Source organism: Leuciscus leuciscus (genome assembly GCF_965113295.1).
Source record: "Leuciscus leuciscus genome assembly, chromosome: 7".
NCBI lineage: Eukaryota > Metazoa > Chordata > Actinopteri > Cypriniformes > Leuciscidae > Leuciscus > Leuciscus leuciscus.
The window spans coordinates 27,764,538-27,786,610 of NC_138731.1; the positions used below are offsets into that span (position 1 = coordinate 27,764,538).

Consider the following 22,073-nt stretch of genomic DNA (forward strand, 5'->3'; position numbering starts at 1 on the left):
TTTTTGAGCTTTTCTGAAAAATTCTGAAATCACAGACATCTAGCTATTGTCATCTTTTTTAAATGTCTACTAACACATCACAGTAGCTTTGTGTAATAACACCATTGTAATGTGGTTTGACATTTTTACACGTAATACTAGGATGTTCTTAAAAGTCAAAAACAAATTTGATCAAAGTTAAAGGTGTTGCTGGTACATGTGGGTACACAGTTTGATCAGTCACTATACGATCAGATTGTAGCTGATACAAGATAAACACCAACGCTGAGCTAAATGTGAGGAGTGTAATTATAGCTGCCTGTTTTATTTTCAACAGAAGAACCTGAGTAACACTTTAAAATAAGGTTCAGTTTGTTAAAGTCGGCATGAGAAGTGGCAAAAGTCTTTCTTCCCTATTGTGACATATATCCGAGTGAAATAGCTTTTCGAACAAGAAAAAATTTAGGACGGGACTTGATTTGTCCATGGGGAATTAATTGGGTCTTAGATGGTTGTGGTTTGCTAATGCTGTGATGTCATGTGAGTGACAGGTTGTCCCGCCCTCATGATGCCAGTAAACACGTCATCAGAGAAGAGAAGAGATATCGTTGCATGAAGGAGGGAAAGTTATTTTGATTAAAGATTACAAGGGCACATGAATAAAAAAAATAAAAATGTGCACAGATAAATCATTTTTATTTTATTTCGATTTTTATAAAATCGAAAGAATTGTTGATTTTGGTTTCATGGTGACTTTAATATTATATACATCAGATATCATGACCTGACATTACATTTTTTTTATTATTATTTATTTAATTGGCATTTGTTCATCTAAATGTATTATTTGGTGTTTTTAAATTCTAATGTTCATTTATACAAATGTGTAGAAATGAACATAAATCTAGAATAATGAATACTCTAAAAGTATTGTTCATTGTTAGATTATGATACCTAATTCATTAACTAATGCTAACTAATCAAAACTCATTGTAAAGTGTTACCGGAATCAGGCTATTTTCAATTTACGATGATATTTTCAAATGTGGGCCTGGACCTAAAGTGCACTACATAGGGAGATTATACACTTATATTACTTAATGGAACTCTGTGAAGTGTTGGTTCAAATAGAGTTTCTAAAACTGCATAAACAAGGACACAAACACATTTAGAGAATAGGATCCGATGGGGACTTTCTTGCTTCCTTTTAAGGGACAGAGAAACCGCAGGTGGGTGGGGGAAGCCCTGAGCATTCCTTCAGCTGCAATCTCGCTGCACTCGAAGTTAAGCAAAAGGAAAAACATATGTTTCATTCCTAAAGTCAGGTATCAAATATGCACAGTCATTACCCTTCACGTGTCAACTGGATGCACTTTCAAAACTTGTATCAACTCTCAGGCCATTTGCAACTTGCCCTCATGGCGACTATTGTGAAAATATTTAAATGTGGTCCATTTCATAGTGAATAGTGATTTTCAAAATGGTTCATCTCTTCTCATGCTTGCAAAACAAAATAACGAAGAGGTACTAAAGATACAGTAACACTATACAACAAGGTCCCATTAGTTAATATTAGTTAATGCATTAACTAACATTAACTAGGAATGAGCAATACATTTGTTACAGTATTTTGGTACAGTAATCTGTGTCAACATTAGTTAAGAAAAATACAATTGTTTATTGTTGGTTCATGTCAGCTCAGGTCCATTAAACAATATTAACAGGTACAACTTTTGATTTGAATAATGTATTAGAAAATGTTGAAATTACTATTTTTCATTGTTAGTTCATTTTAACCAGTTAACTAACTTCAGCATATGAAACCTTATCGTAAAAATGTTACCAAAACTACAGTGCGCCAAGAGCAACCGGCACCTTTAATAATGTTACAAACCTGACTCAGCACAGAGCAGCTTGCCCACCCACTGTGTCTCTTATCTTACAGGTTCTCACAAAGCCAAAATGTCTGGTTTAGTTACGGTTAATAGTTTGTGCTGGAAAAAGTCAGTGGGCGACAGTTACAGTAACGTCACAGTTTAATGAAAGCCAACAATGGCTCCTGTGTAGGATTGTTTACACACCTTGGATGAAGTTTATATCTATTGAGTACATTAATTTGAGATTTAAAGTTCTTTCCACTGAAACAGATGAGTCAGATTTAGCTTTTGGCTTTTGGTGGGCCCATCGCTCATTAAGGTTTATAGGACCAATACCGTTTACCGTCTGCCTACTTGCCTCAACCACATCAACTGGACTGACCTAAAAAGTTGTATTAAACTCGAGTGTCTGTCCTCACCTCCAGTTCAAAGGGAACCAGAGAAAGCCTTCCTGTTTCATTATTATTGGACGCACTCCACTTGACAATTTCGAGAGGAAAGCAAGACTAAAAATAGTAACTTCCATCATCTGGTTTGATTTCAGAGTTGTGTGCAAGCAAGGATTTGGGAGGTGCCGTTCGGCGCTCGGAGTTGAGGAATGGAGACGTAATCCTGCCGCACAGTTACGAGGGCACAGGGTGGTAGAAGGTCCCCCTTTCACGCTGATCTTAAAGCAGTGTGATTGGTTTTTCGTATAGTTAAGATTAGGAATTGGTTAGGGGGAGCTGGTCGTAGATTAGCATAAAAGGGACTCTTCTGACAGCGACAGAGTCACGGTCGCGAGGCCGCGGGCTCCCCACATCAAAGAGACTGGCGAGCGGGCTGGAGGGTTAGACTGACAGGCGGTGGGGGCTTAGAAGAGGGGGCTGGGTTCATTTAGGGAGACCAGAACTGAACTTCAAAGCCCTTGTCCCATGGCTCTTAGCACATACAAGGGTAAAATTTTCAATGGTCTCCTACTTGTGTATATAACATCTTAAAGCAGTGTTCATTAACCTCAATACTGTTTCTTTCAGCAGAGTGTGCAGAGATTTCTGTGTCCTCTTGTGTTTCAAATGATGCTTTTTTTTTTGCAGATCTAGGATTTCATTTTTTACTCTTTAGTCAATTGAGACCTCTGTCACAGGCTTTTTATACATTTTTGCATTTCAAAAAGTCAACTTTTTCAATGTTAGTTATATTAACACTACTGCTAAAAAGTTTCAGAAATATATATATATATATATTTTTTTTTTTACTTTTATTCAGCAAGGACACTTTAAATTGATCAAACATGACAGTAAAGACATTTATAATGTTACAAAAGGTTTTTGAACTTTCTAGTCATCAAAGAAACTTGGGGAAAAAATGTGTGACGGATTCCACAAAAATATTAAGCAACACAACTGTTTTCAACATTGATAATAAGAAATGTTTGTGTCAAATCTGTGACACTTAAGATTGGAGAAATGGCTGCTAAAAATCAGCATCACATTAACATGAATAAATTGCATTTTAAAATATATTGAATTGTAAACAGTTATTTTAAATTGTAATAATATTTCACAATATTACAGATATATTATTTTGTTTTTATCATATTATTCTTTTATATTATTCAGTTTTTGATCAAATAAATGCAGCCTTGGTCAGAATAACACATAAAAAAGTATCAAAAACATTAATCTTACACACCCATACTCAAATATGGGTTAAAGTACTAACAACAGGAGCTCACACTCTGAAAAGTGAACAGTTTTAAGAACACATTCATAAGAACAGTTTTGACTGGAATTTTTTTCTCCCAGTGTGCCATAATCACATATGATCAATGCATAGGCTACTGACTGTTTAGAATTAAAAAAATATATATCTTTTTGTTTTATTACAATTCTCAACATGATTATTTAATAATTTTTCCAATTGCAATGCTTTGAAAAATGGGATATTAGCGGACTTTTTCCCCCACATTACAACAGGCCTTTGTGGTCAGAACAATTTTTGTTAGAATGAGGATCAGTGCTTAGACCTATGATGGAGCATTGATATTCAAGTGTGCCATGGCAGACAGCAAATTAATGGTTCCTTCTTTTATCTGTTTTTTTTTTTCTTTCTCTGTCTCGCAGGGTTTTGTTCACAAGCTCCATCCTCAATCTTGCTGAGCTTGTAGCCCTGCGGCCTGATCTCGCTCATCTTAAGAAGGTTCTCTACTTCCATGAGAACCAGCTGGTCTATCCAGTCCGAAAGAGACAAGAAAGAGACTTCCAATATGGTTACAACCAGATCCTCTCATGGTAATAGCAGAGTCTACTGAACTTTACAAAAGTACCTGTGGAAGAAAAACATACCTTATTATGGTTACCATACATATCTAATGTGCTGGATATTATACATGCTGGATTTAGAATAAATAACCATGGCACACAGTATGTAATTTCAATTTCATCATTATTTTCCACTGTAGAAAAAAAAGAATATGCAAATTTGTGCAGAACTAAAATACATTAGTTTAAGGAGAATGAAAGTGCTGTGAGTTGCTCTAAATAGTTTTTACGGTTCATAGCTTTGATGACTAAATATAATTTAGAGTAGTATGGCAGTGTATATGCCTTTTTTTTATTCATAGCTAATAACATTAGACATTTCACTTATATATCAATGGTTGAACTAGAAATCTGGTCACCATTACGTATGTTAGTATGTCAGTAGTCTGTTAATAACAAGTACCATTTCTGTACCAGATTGGATTTTTATTCACAAGAGAGACAGTGTGTCTGAGACAGAATAGTTTATCATGCGCGTTACTTGGCATGATGTGGTTGGTTAATTATGGGATCGTATAATGGCGCTCTAATTCTTAAGAACTCAATGTTTTAAAGCCTAATGTCATAATCAATCTTGATGCTTGAAAGAAAGGGTTTTAAGAGCTCTAATTGGAATACATTGTGATTGTTGTCTGTCAGAGTATCATGTCAATAATTCAAAGGCCCTTTGCTTGCTCAACTTTATTAACGTGGCAGAACAGTGACACAAAAAAGAGCTCGGCTCCTCTAATTCACTCTCTAATTGAGTGCAATGCAGTGATTGATTCTGGCAATTGGGGTGTGCCATTTAAAAACATGGTTTGTTTGTGTCTGTGGATTCTAATCAACATGTATTAGATATTTTAAGTGACTAGTTACTATAGATGTCTGCTAAGCACGGCTTTCCATATAAGAGTGAAGTTCGCTTTTCAAAACGTATGTTGTTTTCAATAACACTCATTTTCGAGAATTAATTAAGGACCAGAGAAATATTGTGACATTTTGTGGCTTGCTTTGTCAGTGTTTATCTTCCTCCATCATCTGAAATGAAAATGTTTTCCCAGCCTGGTTGCGGATGTGGTGGCGTTCAACTCTTCGTTCAACATGGAGTCCTTCCTCTCCTCCATCTCCACCTTCATGAAGACCATGCCCGACCATCGGCCTAAAGATCTGGACCGGCTCATCCGGCCCAAGTGCCGTGTCCTCCACTTCCCGATTCGCTTTCCTGATGTCACAAGGTCTGTTCTTTATATCCCTCACCACAGCCTTCTAGGGATCACTCCTCCACTGATTAAAAAATGTGCTAGCAAGTTCACTCTTAATCCGCCCCCAAAAGCTGATCGCGTATGCAAGCGTGGTTAATGGCGAGTGGGCAAAGTTGTGTAAGAAAGTGATTAGAATAGACAGCTTTAATATCCTGTGTGGATCACTTGACACGCTCCGGCTACAGATACGTGCTTGTGCTTGGGCGCACATGCATGGACATACACAACATGCCCACTGGGACAGAAAGTGATTTCTTTGTGTTATAGTCTGTTTGACTGTAGATGGTGTAGAAATTTGTGTTTGATTTTTGTGTGGCTGAGCGACCGCAGTATAATAATTAGTGAGGATTTTCACTCGGGGCATTTCATCTGCATTGAATGGCAGGTTATTAAAATTCACCATTTTTCCAAAAACATTTTCAGAAACCTTTCGGCTCATGTGGACGCAAGCAACTGTAGTGAACTGACTATTCATGCTGTGTCCATTAATTATATATTGCTTTTTAGTTGGTTATCATGACTTAAAATGCATTTGTTTTTTGGTATTTAAAATAATCTTGAATTTTGAGATTGCTTGATTAGAGGAAATAGCTAGGAAAAAGCAAATATTTAAAATGCGTGATGTCCTTGTGGTTTCACTCGCTGGTCCCTGAATTGATTTATACTTTTATTTAGGGTCTCTGAGCACACTGCTCTTTTTTCCCCCTACAGCTTTAAAATCTCACTGTTCTGCGTACTTCGTTTTGACTTGCGCAGTCTAGATTGGCTTCAGAATTTGCTTCCCGAACTGTCGCCTTCGATCAGCAAGCATGGGTGTTTGTTTTTTTCATCGCCCCGTTCCAAAACAATGTCAAGAATAAGTCGGCTACAAGCAACTCCTGCTTCTTGTTAGATTCCTAATGAACAGCAAGCAGGACCCGAAACGAGTGGAACAATATTGTAAATTCATTTTGATTCAAGGCATTCTTGGGCTGGCTTATGTGTGCTGGTTTAAAGATTAAAGAGGCTATAAGCATGTAGTGCATACCATTTCACATTCTCCCTTAGCTGTATAGCAGTCTTTGTCATTCTGATGTGCATGTCGCTATTAAATTAGAAATGTGTGAAAAGTTGCGGATTGGTTGCATAATTTTGTCAGTAGGTTTCATAATAAAAACATAACACTTTATATAATTCTAAAGAATTATACTTTTTTCAATTAAATAAAAATATATGAAAATGTATAAATATAAATATAAAAATATAAATATAAAAAAATATTTAGAAAAATTATATATATCTCAGTTATAAAATAAATATATTACTAGAATATATTACTATATAAAATATAATTAGATATTTAAATTATAAATAAAATATTATATACTGTATGTACACTCACAAACACCCAATATTATAAAAGCGTAATCTATTAATTTAAATCTGAATCTCATGTGTTCTATATGTGTTAGCTCAGCATAAAAGTGTCATGTCATATATTTTTATTATTTCTTTCTGTTTTATATGTTTGAAGTCCATTACTTTTCTGCCTTCTCTTCTTTCAATCTGTATATCTAAAATGTTTATCTTCAGGTCTGAGCGAGGCATGTTTTCCATTATCTCTCTGATGCAAGTTTTTTTTTTTTTTTTTTTTTTTTGCATTAGTCAGTTCTTTGTTGACAAAATCAAGATTTTTAATGCAAACTTATAAGAAATATCCAGCCGCTTTGTGTTTTCAAGTTTGTTTTTCGTGATTTAGAAGAGCCAGACCACTGAGGTCACGTTTCAGTGTTTGTCATCACTAAAACAGCTGTGTATGCTTTGCTGTATTTTTTTTTAAATGCACCTATATTGATAACATAGCTCTCCCTTTTTGTTACGGAAAGTACTTTTGTGTTTTAGACATGCAAACTGAATGAAAAAATACTGTATTGATGGAAACAGTTTGAGTGAATTTAGCGAAGAGCATAGTCACTTTTGTACATGATATTTCTTGTCTTTCCTTTATCTTATTTACTAACGATTCACAATCCAATTTGACCAGATGCTAAATATATATTGACTATAAAAATGTGTATAATTTTTTTTCAGCACAAACACTCCTCCTTTCTGTGTTAATTATGCTTATCATAGATTGCACCTTATTCACAAAATTAAATAAATAATAATATGCTATTACCTCAATTTTATTTGAAATAAATAAAATATCAGAAATTGTGTTTAGCACAATGCTTGGTGAGCACTTTTTTGTTCTTATCTGATTTGCATTATTCTTTCGATGAATCAGGCAATATATAATAGAGCCGGGGTGTTCAAATTACCCACAGTTCGGTTTGTATCACGGTTTTAGGATCAGTTTCAGTACGGTTTGGTATGTGCTATGTTCAGGAAAAGAAGGACTACTGCCAAACAAAAAAATTGAAATAAGAACAATTAGAGCAAAGATACAAATAAATGAAACAGTGCTCTTTAAGTTTTTCAGATAGGTCTAATAGTACTTTTCAGGTAGAGACATTTAATAAAGTAATCAAATGTAAAATAACACCACATATAATCTTCACTGTATAGTTTCGAAAGTTATTCAGTCAAGAGCCGTTAACATCATTAACCTTAAAAAACCTAGCCATTAACACCAAAAACACAGACAGCAGCAGCATATTAGGCTGCTGTCACTTTAAGACATAATGCATGGATCCTAAATACCAATTCACATGCGTTGTCTTTCTCAACTATTTACGTTCACTCAAGACGGTAGGAAACCTTGTATGACCAAAGCTGCTACTTTTCAGGAATTGGAAAAAAACACTGTATTTTTTAAATAATCAAACACTGAGTTGTCAAAGTTGATATTGCGTCATTATATATGATCATATACTTAAATGTCATTATATTATTAACATTTTACCAAAAGTTTTTGACCAGCGAATGTTGTGTTTTTCCGTTATTAGAATGGCCGCTTCTGAGGCAGTGCATCACAAGTTTTCAAGAGCTTACAGGTTATGAAGTTTATTGTAGCTGTAGCTCTGTGGGCGCTCCGTTTTTTAATGTAATTTGGTCAAAATGCTATAAAAAGATGAAGTGCAACACACAGACTATTTAAAACAGTATTGGCTATGACTCGACGACAAATGTTAGACTAAAGGCAGACTACAAGAGTGGCCGATTTTGGTCCCAATTCTCACCATCCGACAATCCTAAGGTAAAGTCCTGAATGTCTTGATGGTTCTACAGATTTTTTTTATCAGATTTTCCTGTGGTGTGAGGTGTGTTCAAAATGATTGAATCTGCTCAGAAGAACGTCAGGGCAGCATCGATCTCAAATTGTAAATTTCCAACATGTTGTATATTTACAATCAGAAATCCTGTTGAGTGGGGTGAACCCAGAGGACAAACACACATGCACTCTGTAGATAGTCACGTGGAACGAAATCATACCCAATCAGAAAGCGAGCTGACGGAAGCATAAGACGACTTCATTCAAACCTTTTTCTTTTTTTCGCTAATTTACTGTAAAAAGCAGTCCTAACACTATTATCACCATTTCTTCTTGCTGGTCGTCTGCCATGTTTGTTTGCTCATGTTTGACTGTGAGAGATTTTGCGTGTGCACAGTCGGGAATTTGGTTGTTTGTGAATGGAATCTGTTATACCTGGTATTAAGATGCATTTTGGTCGATCGGATCACAAGTAGACGAGGGAGACACATTCCTGCTTACATCTGGTGTTTAAATCTGTCTCTTTTATCCACTTTCAACCACTTCTGTCCTGATTTCTTTGAGGGGAGGGTCTATGTAAATGTGTGGGCTTTTTCAGATCTTTCGATCTAATGAACAAAATAAGCTCGAAATAACCAATTTACATATGAACAAGACTAGAGAAAACAGAAAAACATATGGAGACCAGCAGCTTTCGTTTCTGCTCTGACAGCCGCAAGACCACGCTGAACGCGATGAGTGCGTGTTAGAAATCAGGAATGGTGAGAGAACATTGTGCTTGGTACGTTTTTCGTCTCCAGCAAAAGTTTAAATGCCATCTGGCTAGTGGCTAGCGAACTTCCCATAATGTTTACACATTAAGTCAGTAGGCGGAGAGTAGGCCATCTTTTGTGGCTGTTCAAATGCATTCGACCAGATGAGTGTTTACACTACGATAGCAATCCGGTCCAATGCATTTTGGACTACCTCAAAAAGTTTTAGTCCTTGTTTACACCTGTTTTTAACGTCGTCCACTTGTGATCCGATCGACCAAAACACACTCCACACACTATAGGAACAAAACTGTTAAATCTATGTTTTTTTCATCGTCATGTTTGTGGTCTCTCACATCTGAAAATCTAATTTGATTTGAAAAATCTTTTAGTGTGGGCCAGCCTTTATATGAGAATGCAGCACTGGCCCGATCGGGACAGAGACTATTCCGTCAACTGTCCTGAACATCTTTAGCCCTGCCCTGCACTTTCATTGTTGTTTTGTGCCTGTCCGAATTGGCACAGAGTGCCTGTTTTGAGCACAGAAGGTAATGTGTGCTGTTTCTGTCTCACCTGCGCATCAACACCTGGGTGATGACGCCGTAAATGACTGGTCATATTAGAGCATACAGGACTCACATTGAACAAAGTTTACATAGAGTGACTGTTTTTTTGTATTGTGTTTTTTTTTTAACCATCGCTATTGTAACAGCGTATTGGGATACCAGAATTTTCCCAGACAAGAGATTTATATGATAGAGGGCAGCGGTTCTATCAACGACTTGTCTCCTTCACTTGCCATACTGAACTGCAACACACCAACATGTGAGGAACTGTGATGTCAGCAATAGATCGACATACTAAGAGTTCATTGCATGCGTTTCACATGAACGTAGCTGTCCAGAGTGTATCCATCGACAGAAATATACATTAGCGGAACTGTCTGTCTGTTTTACGCGTTATTATAGATGCCTCATCAGATTTGAGATTAACCACTGTGCAAGTTAGAATTAACGGTTAGCATTTGTTTATTTAATTTTTTTACTGAGAAATGTTATACCTCTTATAGCATGTACAATGAAAGAGCACTATCGGTGCTGTTTGTATGTCTAATGTGTGTTGTTTGTTATATGTTTTGTTTCTATGAGGGGATGGATGTGCCCCTACGCTTGGTTGGATGACAAATTTGCCCTGTGTGTAAAATGTGGGTTAAGATGACATTAGTAATGTTGGTCCACACTAGTGTGTGTGCATTTTTGCAAAAGTATGTGTGTCCGTATCATGGCTAAGAGACGCTGTAAGTAAGCTGACACTGATGACGCAGGGCTCTCGCCTACAGTGTTTCTCAGCTCATTTTCAGATGGTAATTCGCCCCTTCCAAAGCAAACTCACAGAGTGTAAGGAAACGATTATATGCATGGCCGGCCATCCGTCAACATGCCCTGGGTTCTTTTCTCAGCAACCAACTTTGTCCAAGCCTTTTAAGAATTTAAAAATATTCCCAGAGACAAACAAGAGAAGAAACAGAGTATTTGATATGAAATATCTCGCAGGTGGGCTCCTGTTGGTCCCTTGTTTATGTGATGCATATTTCTTATTTCTTTCATTCTTTTGTTCTTTTTCTGTCAAAAGAAACAAAAAAGAAGTAACATTTTAATAATTATTAAAATATTTTCTCTACTGTCTCTACCATATTCTCAACAGATGCTGTTAAAAACAAAAGAAAGACTGAAAGATGTCAAGAATACTGATGTAAAATGTACGGTATAGTCGCGAGAGGACAGCCCACAAAGTTTAGTATAAGGAAACTCCCTTTAAAGTAAATAAAGTACAGGGTTAGCCCGCAGTCACCATCCCCATTTAGTGGAGAAAGATGGAGAAAAATAAACAAGGTAAAAGTAACCTCAGAATGAAAACATCTTTTGTAATATCTCATAGAATGTAGTATAATCCAAAGAAATCTCTTCTTTAAAGGCTTCTATTCCCTCGCCGTGTCCTTTGGATCAACTTCATCAGACCTCACTTATTAATTGGCTTTTTGCGTTTAGCCGTAATTCAATCGCGATTGACCCTAGTGAGTAGGAGCCCAGCTGAGCGGGGCCATACCACATCATCAATCACTGAAATCCACAACGCTGGTGGCCGCTATTAAAGGCCAGTCTTTGTATTAAAACACAACAGCCCAACTGGACATGTTTGCATAAAGTCACATGACAATCAGGTGTCCTTTCAAGAGTTTCAGCCCTAAGGAACACATCACCGCCACATCACAAAGACACTCCTGGAAGGACTCGAATGTAATGCTGCTCTGATTTCCATTGTTCTCCGCTCTGGCAGAAGAGTGAATTTGGTTTCCATAGCACTTAACTGGCATCAGATGTTTGCAGAAAGTCCCACGCACCCGATCGGAATGCTAAGATTGATGGCCAGCACTGTATTGATCCCAATGCTGTGATCTAAAACAATGACAGTTCCTCCTAAGATGGGGACCACAGTGCTATCAAGCTCATTGAGGGGAAAATCCATCACAGGAATCTCTCGCTAGACTCTCATTGTCAGGAGGACCAGGTTTTCATTAGCCCATTTAACTCAGCACAGATAACTGAAGCTACTTTTCAAAGTTGGTGGGGAAAAGAGGGTATTTGGCTGCTTTTTAAAAAGCAGTTCAAAGGCATGGATGTGACTCTCTGTAAGGCGGCCTGCCGCCAATGACTGACTGGCGGAGCGATTCTGTTACTGAAGCAGATGGCAGGATATCCTGCTGTAGAGATTGTCTCAGAACGGTTCAAAGGGAACAGCGCAGTGGAAATTATGCGCCTTGGTCCCATATCGAAGTAATAAAGTCGCATCAAAGACGCCGATTACCTTGTTACATAAACCAGTGCCACGGCTTCATAGTTGTGTGGGTTACATTATTTAATTGAAGCGAGTGGGTGTTTTTTTGTAGAAATGTGTGTATAACATTGAGTTGTGGACTGGGCGGCTTAGGAAACCATTCCAATGTATTGGAAAATTTGCTGTTGGTCCAGCGCAAGCATGTTTTGTAAATACGCATATCTAATAAAAGCTGCTTTTGTGATAAAGCTGCGATGGATCTGCTGATGTTTAACTTCTGCTAATCCTGCTTTTCATACTTGCTCAGGTCCCCGTGGAGGCCTTGATTATCACTGTACTCCCTTGGAGTCGGTAGCCACCAGCGGTCAGAAACTCATCACTTGGCACCCGAGCTCCAAATCCTCATGCGCCTTGCTACTCATCCTGTAGCACTCTCTTTTTTGATTGCTCTTAAGCCTTAATGTGGGCAGGATGGGGTGATGAGGAGATGGGCTTTCTTAATCAAATCGCTGAGCGTTTAATCTTGTCGGTGAAACATCTGGCGGGCACCTTTTTTCATTTGTTTCTTTGACATCGGATTCCACCACCTCGTGCTTTGAGGACATTTTCAAAAGGGATCTCTATCCTTGTGGCACGAAGACTCTTCAGTATGTGCCCTGTGAAAATAATCCAATGGTAAAGCCCAAAGGTATGGCATGCGTCTGATCTCCAGATCACGTGTGCCAGGAACGAACCACAATTGAGTCCATATGGTGCTTTCAAGTGCTAGGAGCGAACCGTGATAAATAGGAATGAATCAAGGATAAAGCCCCTGGCTTCAGAGATTTGTCCCAAGCAGCTGGCTTGTGGCCATAGGTTTTGCCATGATGTAATCAGGACATGCAGGTATTTATAAAACACAAGTAAAAATGTGTCATCTTTGATTATTTGCTCTTTGCTCTTAGCTTGCTCTTTGCTCCTATGAATTTTCTAGTCTCAGACCTCAGACCATTTTAGAAACCCAATCAAAGTGTTATTAATAATATTTATATTTGAATAATAATTAATTATTATGTAAAGTTTGCTGTGAACCAAAAAGTTCTCAGATGTTGAATACACCGGATCACGAGCTGCTCAGGTGCTGCGCTTCCCTTTAAAACACAGCGCATCAGACTATAAAGCTATTTGATTAGTTTGCAGCACTAAACTATATGATAATAGGGCATCCCCATTTTTTTCTTTTAATTTTACATTTGATGTAATTAATTATTAGCTCTTCATCAACTTGCCAACCCTCTTGCAGTTCCCTCAAAACCCCCTCAGTTGTTTCCGAACCCCTGTTTGAGAAACCTTGGCTTTCTTGTTTGAAGTGACCGCCGTATGTATATCTTGCTAACAGCCTTTTGTTGTGAAAAGACTGAAGTTAGATTCAGTTGGTCACTTTCTTTTCCACAGTGCCCAGCAAGAGCTCAAAAATGTCTTCTGGAGTTCAACTGTTGTCTTGGAAAACAAATACTTGAGTTCTCTTTTCGATACAGATGTGACGTTTTCATCCTGCTTACACCTGCTCAGCTTGTTAACAAAAAGAAGAGAGCATGTAAGTAAAGTACAGACAGTGAAACATGACATCATTGCTCATGTTACGTACGTAACTGAAACAGAACTGGGCATATTTGCTTACTGTTCTGTCTCAATGGTAACACCACCTTTACACAAATTGTTATAACTTTCTTATCATTTTAAACTAATTTCAATCTGCAATCTTCCATTAAGCAAACAAATATCTCTGTTTAGAATAAAACAATCCTTCCATTGCCACTGTTAACATCTAACAACTGATGAACAGCTATGTGCTTGTAAGGGACTGAGATGTCGAGGTTTTGTTTGAAGTGATCATGCTGTTATGCGTCTGTTTCACATGACAGATGTCATAGAAGGGGCAGATTTTGACACAACTGCACAAGCCATGTCAGATTTGGTAAGCCATATGCACATTACATAATACAGAAAGTCTGTCATTGCTAACGCATTCCATAACCCGATGCGATCATATCCGTCATTTGCGTTAAATGGAAATGGGGCAAGTCTGTAGTTTCGCTGGAAACCTCTAGTAGCCCTCTGTTTGGTTACCTCCTGTTGACCTACTTTAGCTGTACTGCATGTCAGTCTTTGTCATTAAAATTTGGAGTCCTCATCCCAACGCTCTCAGAGGTATGATATTTTTATTCTCAGTGTCACGTAGAGTAGACTAAAGTCCAGGATGTGTGCCGCAGTTGGGACAGGAACTTTGGCGTTTGACTATGAGGTCAGTTGGTAATAATGAATGTAGATGTTAATGTGCAGTAATGACCTTCTCTGTCCACATCTCAGAGGCTCTCTTCAGGTCTCCTGTGCCCATCATACCAGACCTCTGTCAAGCCACCCTACAGGGCACCCACATTGATGAGACTAATGCTGGCCACGGTGCTTTCAAAATGACACACTTGGCCGCATTAAACCTTTGCGTGATCGTTCGCTTTCGCTCAGTGGGCAGAGAGTGTTATAGGGATGTTTCAGGTTCAATACAAGTTAAGCTAAATTGACAGTGTTTGTGGCATGATGTCTGTTACCACCAAAAATTATTTTGACTTTTTTTTTTTAAGAAAAAATAAAACATCATGGTTACAGTATCATTAATTGGGCTGATAGCATATAGTTTATAGCCATAAAACTTGAATATTTTACACTGCCATTCAAAAGTTTGGGGCCTGTAAGGTTTACTATAAGGTAGATGCATTTATTTGTTAAGAAATGCTGTAAAAACAATGCTGAAATATTTTTACAATTTAAAATAACTGTTTTCTGTTTAAATATATTTAATTTATTCCTGTGATTGTCACGGTGGGCTGCAAGAAGGCAGACAAAGAAGAAGATAATTTCCAATACAATGTTTTAATAATAATCCAGAAGACAGGTAAACAGGCTGAGCAACACACACTTCCACATAACGGTGATCGGACAGAGAATGGATGTGAGGGGCAAACTTATAAAGCAAACACAAATGAGGATGATTAATCAAACACAGCTGAACCAAGTGAACTCATAATGATGGTGACCATGGTAACAAAGGAGTGGCGGGAAAACTGAACGAAGGAAAACGTGACTAATGAAAACATACTGTGACAGTGATGGCATGCTGAATTTTCAGCATCATTACTCCAGTCTGTGCTGATTTGATGCTGAAGAACATTTCTTATTATCACCAATGTTGATAATAGTTAATATTTTTGTGGAAATCTTTTGTAACAATTATAAATGTTTTCTGTCGGTTTTGGTCATTTTTAATGCATCCTTGCTGAATAAAAACATTAATTTCTTCTTTTTCAAAAATGAATGTTTACATTTTGTGTACATTTATAGGAAATATTTCAATTTCAATGCCAGTAAAGTCAGTTGTCAAAGTAACCGAAGCTTTGGTCCTTTTTTTGCTATCATTTCATGCATCTCAATCTGACTTGTGTTTTTAAAAGGAAAGTGCTCTCAAAGGATGAAATATTTGATATAATCTATAATTTTTCCATTAAATTGGAGCTTCTTGATCAGCAAATAACAAATAAAAGTGAACATTTAGACAACTCTACAAGTCAATTCAAGTCACCTTCATTTATATAGCGCTTTTTACAATACAGATTGTTTCAAAGCAGCTTTACAGTGATAATATGAAATGAATGGAACAGAGAGTCATTGTCTCTACAATTCAGTTCATACATTAATATGCTTTAACAAAAATATTTGGATTTTTATACCCTTTGGGCCATGTGTACTTCGATTATACTCCTCATTATCATCATAACTTTTGCTTTCTTTTTTTTTTTTTACTTTGCGAGTTAAATATATTTTTGGTATTAATCAACACTATGCTACAATTGAGCTTAACTTGTAATGAACCTAGTTACTTTTGCTGTCCTGAGCTACCCAGAAGAACTGCCCGAACTGCCGGAGAAAGTTTGCGCGTAGCTCTCTCTGCTTCTAAGCCGTTATAACGGCCAACCTCAAGATCAATGGAATTTTTCATTAGCCTGGGAAAAAGAGACCGCTTGTGATTATTGCCAATAAAGGAAATTAGATGAAATGATTTTTGACTTTGATTTTCTTTCCTCCCTCTTTTCCCCAACCGTCCTTTCACATTTAATCAAATGCAAGGTAAAAGTCATCTCTGAAATTGCGCCTGATTTATAAATAAGCTAATTGGTGGCATTCTCCCTCTCCTGTCAGTGGACACGGCTGTGTTTTTATTGCCTAGTCAAAACCTCCTCGTGTAATTTTCAAAATGGCCCTCGAAATGAAATTTTCCTCCCAGCTTGCAGAGCAGCTCCATCCCTCATACCTTGCCACAACCACCTTCTTGTCATCTCTTTAGTGCAGCTTTATGTAGCCTGGCTCTCCTGTCCACATCTGTTAGTTAATTCATCCATTGTGAAACTCTTCCCTGGCACTTTTATCAATGGCTAATCTAATGGAGGTGAACTGTTGAGTGACTGCTCTCATTGATACTCTGTCTTTCTCAGGGACGTTGGGAGAATAATAATGACACCGTTTCATATTTGGATGGCCATTGATCGCTGCTGAATGCATATTTACTGAGATGGAAAGGGGATTAGAGCATTGCATCTGAAACGACAACTTCAAAAGAGCGAATGCTCTGTGGACATTTATTCTGTGGCTTTAACAGCTTTCTTTGAAGGTTCTTCCATTCAGACCACAATTTACCTATCTGTATTTGACTAACGCTTCCAGAACTTGATTTCATCTAGATGAAAGTGCGGTCAAAATGCACAAACATATACACGATTGTGTCCTGTACCCGGAAACGCTTTCAACACAGTTGAGAAGATAAAGAACCAATGAGAAAAGGGAAATAAAGTGCTGCTTTCTCTTCTCGTATAATTATTTATGACCGGGACACAACTAACTTGGAAAAAGTGGGCGGGAGAAATACACCCAACATTGTGGTGAGTCGAGGCAGCAATCTGTACGTAACTCAGAGAGAAACTCTCTTTATACTCCACTGCCTTTACAGCCCCTTTTGTTTTGAAGCTGATGAGTTCTCCAGCACTTGGAAGAATCCACATATATTATAAACATATTGTGGGAAGTCGTGCTAAATAGGTTAGTAGTTTGTCATGTTGTATTGCTTCCCTCCACCACAGAGACTTTGGCTCACTAAAATACATATATAAGTGCCACTTAGGACATCCTCTTTATTCAAGCCAGTTTAATGAACTGTACTATTGCATTATTTGTATTATTTGTTTTCCTTTTATATTTTATTTCATTTTTCCTTCCCAAATATGTCTTGTTGCAGAGTGACAATGTTAAATGATTTGTTTTAAAAAGAAAGAAGGTCTATTGTATCTGTAATGGAAGCTTTCATCAGCAGCCAAGTGTTTGCTGTCAGTGACCTGCTCATTAATCTTTGGAAAATTATGTTGCATCATGAATATCTTGAATGGCTTTTGTAAATGTTTTGGACTTACTCAATCTGGACTAAAGGTATAGTGTCATATATCTGTCATTTCATAAAGCGGTACAAGGTTGTTTCTTTTTGGATTTTAACATTGCCTTCGGTTTTGCTCCACTGCAAAAAACAATAGAGCGTCAGTAAGCATGGGGGAATCTCGCTCTCAAGCAGCTAATTGGCTCGCGTCCATCACACAACCTACAATTAGGACTCGCGGTGCCATGGAGGCAGCGCATGGGCTGTGCAGTCACAGAGAACGGAGAAAGTGTTTTCTGCGTTTTATGGATTGCTTTTGGCAGAGAATTACGTGAAAATGTGACTTGTTTTAACTTCTTTGACTTGTAATAATCATCGTGGTTGCAGAATACATCAGTCCGGCTGTGTGCTCGACATATTTTAAGGCCGGGGAGAGAGAAATGCCACATGAGGGCCCTTTTTTTCTTTTTTAAAATGTGGTTTTAGTTACCTTCTTTGTTTATTTTGCTCAAACATGTAATGTTCTGACTGGTGTAGCATATGAATTATTTGCTCCTTATGTTGTTTTTCATTATAGAAATCAGTGAACGTTTGAGAAAAACATGTTTGAATCAGGAATGTGTTTACAGTCGTAGTGTGTTTTTTCTTCTTTTTTTAAATAGTTTTTCCATAGTTTCTCTTATGTTGTTTTATAGGACTTTTCCTCTTTCGTCCTCAGATTCCTCCCTGCTCACAAACGTCTCAGGCATTCAGTGCGGTGTGATGATATCCACGCTCATGCTGCTCAAAGCCACGTTCAAACCTCAGGTCCAAGGTAACACTCTGTAGCACTGAAGGCTGTTTGTGCAATAAAATGGCTAAGACTGGTTATTTGTTGAGTAAATGATGGGGGCCTAACTAATGACCTTATAATAAACTCCAGCAGTTGTCCAGACCTCACGATAGACTCTGAGCTACCTGAGAAGATTCTCAATGTGGCGGGGCCACAGCAGTCCTTGAAGCCCACGAGTGTCACACCCCACCAGGAGACGTTGGAGAATCAGCCAGTGTCCCGTACGTATGATGATGATGATGAGAGAGGGAAACTTCGGCCACTCCACATAGTCTGGCCACATCGCTGGTAAGACGTTCATGAAGACATTAGAAAGATTTATTCATCAAGAGCTTATTTAACATGCATTTATTTATAGAAATGTGGATTTAACAAAATACATGAAATATATCACTTTTTAACATCAACTGACTGATTTATTTTTTATTTTATTATAATGACAATGCATTGTAAAAATGTTTCTTCAACTTTGGGCAATTTTTATCTCGTGAACTTGCATGCAAGATATATATATATATATATATAATTTATAAACAAACACTCTTACATCATTTGTGTTTGATAATGTTATGTGGTTAAATGACAATTTAAACAACTTAATGGATGAATAATTTATGTTTGATAATGTTATGTGGTTGAAAAACTATTTAAACAACTTAATGGATGAATATTAGTCTTTCTAAGGCTAATTTCATGTCTAGCATTTGTTGTATACTTAAATACACAAAATTAGTATATATTTTAGACTTTTGTGAATTTGATAAAATGCATTTTCACACTATAAATATAGGAATAGTTTATAATTATTTATCTCTTTGTTTGTAATCATAGTTTAACTTTTGTCTGAGGCAAGGGTACAACAATAAAATGTTAGGCATAAGGCATTTGATAAGTAGATAAAATAAATAACTGCAGCATGACATTCGTTAAAAAAAAAAAATCCTGTTGTCATAAAAATCAACCCATGGTACATGAAAGTGCTGACACCCTTATTTCATACAATTGTGGAAACTGCAGAGTTGAAAAATTCTAGAAGGTTATTGATCATTTTCCTGTTGAAATAATAGTTTTTAGCTTTCACTGTTCCCACTAATCAAAGAGCTCACATAGAAATATAATGTGAGGACCTTGTTTCTCAGCAGACTTCAAACGCATGCGACATAAAAGTGCCTCGAACATTAACCTGCATACAGCTACCATTCTGTGAGTTATTTGCTTTGGATTGTCCAGGGAATTGTTTGACAGTACGGCAGAGGCATGGAAAATGGATAACATGCTTGTTTTGGTACAACATGCATAGATAGACCACTGGTTCTAAGCAGTTCGACCCCCTCGATGGTTGTGTAATATATTTCAGCATCATCTCATTGTTTCCCAAGATCAGTCTTGGCGTTAGAATATCATCAGTGCCATCGGTGTTTGATTCCTTTCAAAAAATTTTTTTAGAAAGTTTGTATGAACAGATTCTCAATTGCAGAAACGACAACAGAAGGGAACGTCTGTGCCATTGAGTTGTGTTCACAGGGACTGATGGGGGAGGGATGAGAAAATATTTTATTGCCCACAGGATTGCTTTGTGGTTTTTGTTGAAGTTTAAATATCTTCCACTCCCCATATTTTAGACCTCTTCTTGGCATGAGTGGAAGTCAAACAGCATTGTATCTCTACCTCATTTGCCATGGGCTGAGAAAAAAAAAAGAAAAAAAAAAAGAAACTGTTGCTCAAGCCACATATTTCTCCCATGACTCTTTGCTCATCTCTTGGCAGTGATGATATGTTTCCTTACCAAAAAACACCCATAAATCAGATTAACAACCGAAAAGACCACCGGTGTCGAAGTTTGATGCTGGCACAGGGATTTTGCAATGTTTGTTTGTGTTATGTATCTGTCATTCACCTACTCTTGTATCAGTAACAAAAGCGTCCATTGTGTAATCTCTTCAAAACTGAGCAAAACACAGATGGATTAGCGCTGTTAACATCCATGCCTCGTAAACGTTGGCTTTGGTCCGAGTTAAATTGGGATTTACACAGGGCGAGAGCTGCTGGAAAATAAGAAGGGGCTTGGATTATCTTTGACAGTGTGTCCCATTTCATCCTTTTTTCCAGCCTCTCTTTTTGTCATCATCACTGGTTGCAGATTGTTAATCTCCATGTGGCCTGGATAGGTCTTCATCCGTTGGATTACAGGACTGTCTTATTGCAGGCGCTGACTGGGGCGTATGGTCAGAGAGGGCAGCTGTTTGCAGGTGCATGTGATGAGGGCTTAAATTTGCTTCTGAAAAGCCCATTTACCTAAGAGGGTAACCTTGTTTTTCACGGTGACCAACAGGCACATGTTCTTACAAAAAAAAAACTGCAGTGAAGAAGACATTTACTAAAGTACACCATCAGACACATGGGCTTTGCATGGGCTTTCCCCCTGCTGGACCTTTGTATTTCAGGCGATCATTCTCTGCTGGCAATTACGCAATGTTTTTTTCTTTTTCTGCTGTGGCCTGTCTTGAAATCCAGACATATTTGTGCATCTCTTGTTCTTCGCAGACTGTGCAGCGGGCACTAATGACCAAGTAAAAAAGACATGGGCACTGACTCGTCACCACACTGTGCTGGCATGGATCGTGACTGGTTCCACAATTCTTCCTGCGCCCTGCTCATCGGCAGAGCCGTTCTGTCGAGACCCCCATTAGAGAGGGATGGCACTTGGAAGAAGTTTTGAAAATGGCACAAAGGATTTAAAGCCGACTTGCGAGCGAAGGCAGAATTCCAGAAAATATTTGACTTTTGATGTTTGCACACAATTAAAACTAATGATTCAGGGTCACGTAATAGTAGAGAAGTGAAAAAGAAATCATTTACTGAGAGTAAACATATTATCAAAGACGTCAGCACATACATTTTCACAACCATTCGTGTATAGTTACCCCCTTATTAGGACCCCACTGTGAACCCCTCCCTGCGGAGGAACAGTGAGAACTATCGACACGGTCATGGTTTGTTTTGTCTTGTTTCACCGGAGTCTTTGCTTCCGCTATTTTCAGCTGACCCTAATCAATCCCCAGATAACTGAATCCTGGGCTTTCAAGAGCCCCATTAATTAGCCCTTTCGCTTCCTTCTGATTTGAATCCTTTAACGTCATGCATTTGCAGTAAATAGAGTTTGAATTTTAAAACATGCACCTCATGGGTGCGACTTAAAGGGGAATATTTAATCATAGCTGTCTAAATGAGAGGATCATATTCTTTTAAGTGGTACCGGATGACTGCTAATGAGGATTCGCCGGGTCCCTGCAGAACCCTTTTTTTTTGTATTTGTTTTATTTGGTTTCTGTATCATTGCACTCTAAGGTCAAAGGGCAAGAAAACCCCCTATTTTAGTATTGGGAAGTAACACACACACACACACACACACACACACACACACACACACACACACACACACACACACACACACACACACACACACACACACACACACACACACACACACATATATATGTGGGCATTTACACTACTGTTTAAAAGTTAGTGGGATAGAATATACAGTTTGTACAGTATAAAAACCATTGTCTATGGAAAGCCCCTATAAAACATGAAAACCCA

At 37.7% G+C, this 22,073-nt stretch overlaps 1 protein-coding gene across 5 annotated transcripts in view; it reads left to right on the forward strand.

Annotated features, from left to right (window-relative positions):
• The window catches only part of gtdc1 (glycosyltransferase-like domain containing 1), a 37,865-nt gene that overhangs the window by 7,056 nt on the left and 8,736 nt on the right, over positions 1-22,073 (forward strand). For 4 of the 5 annotated variants that reach the window (XM_082176408.1, XM_082176405.1, XM_082176406.1 and 1 more), the window contains 4 exons: positions 3,962-4,129; positions 5,203-5,376; positions 18,357-18,452; positions 18,561-18,758. In XM_082176408.1, the coding sequence (XP_082032534.1) occupies positions 3,962-4,129; positions 5,203-5,376; positions 18,357-18,452; positions 18,561-18,758 (636 nt within the window). The remainder of the gene's footprint in view (positions 1-3,961; positions 4,130-5,202; positions 5,377-18,356; positions 18,453-18,560; positions 18,759-22,073) is intronic. The other variant, XM_082176409.1, reaches the window with a different exon arrangement.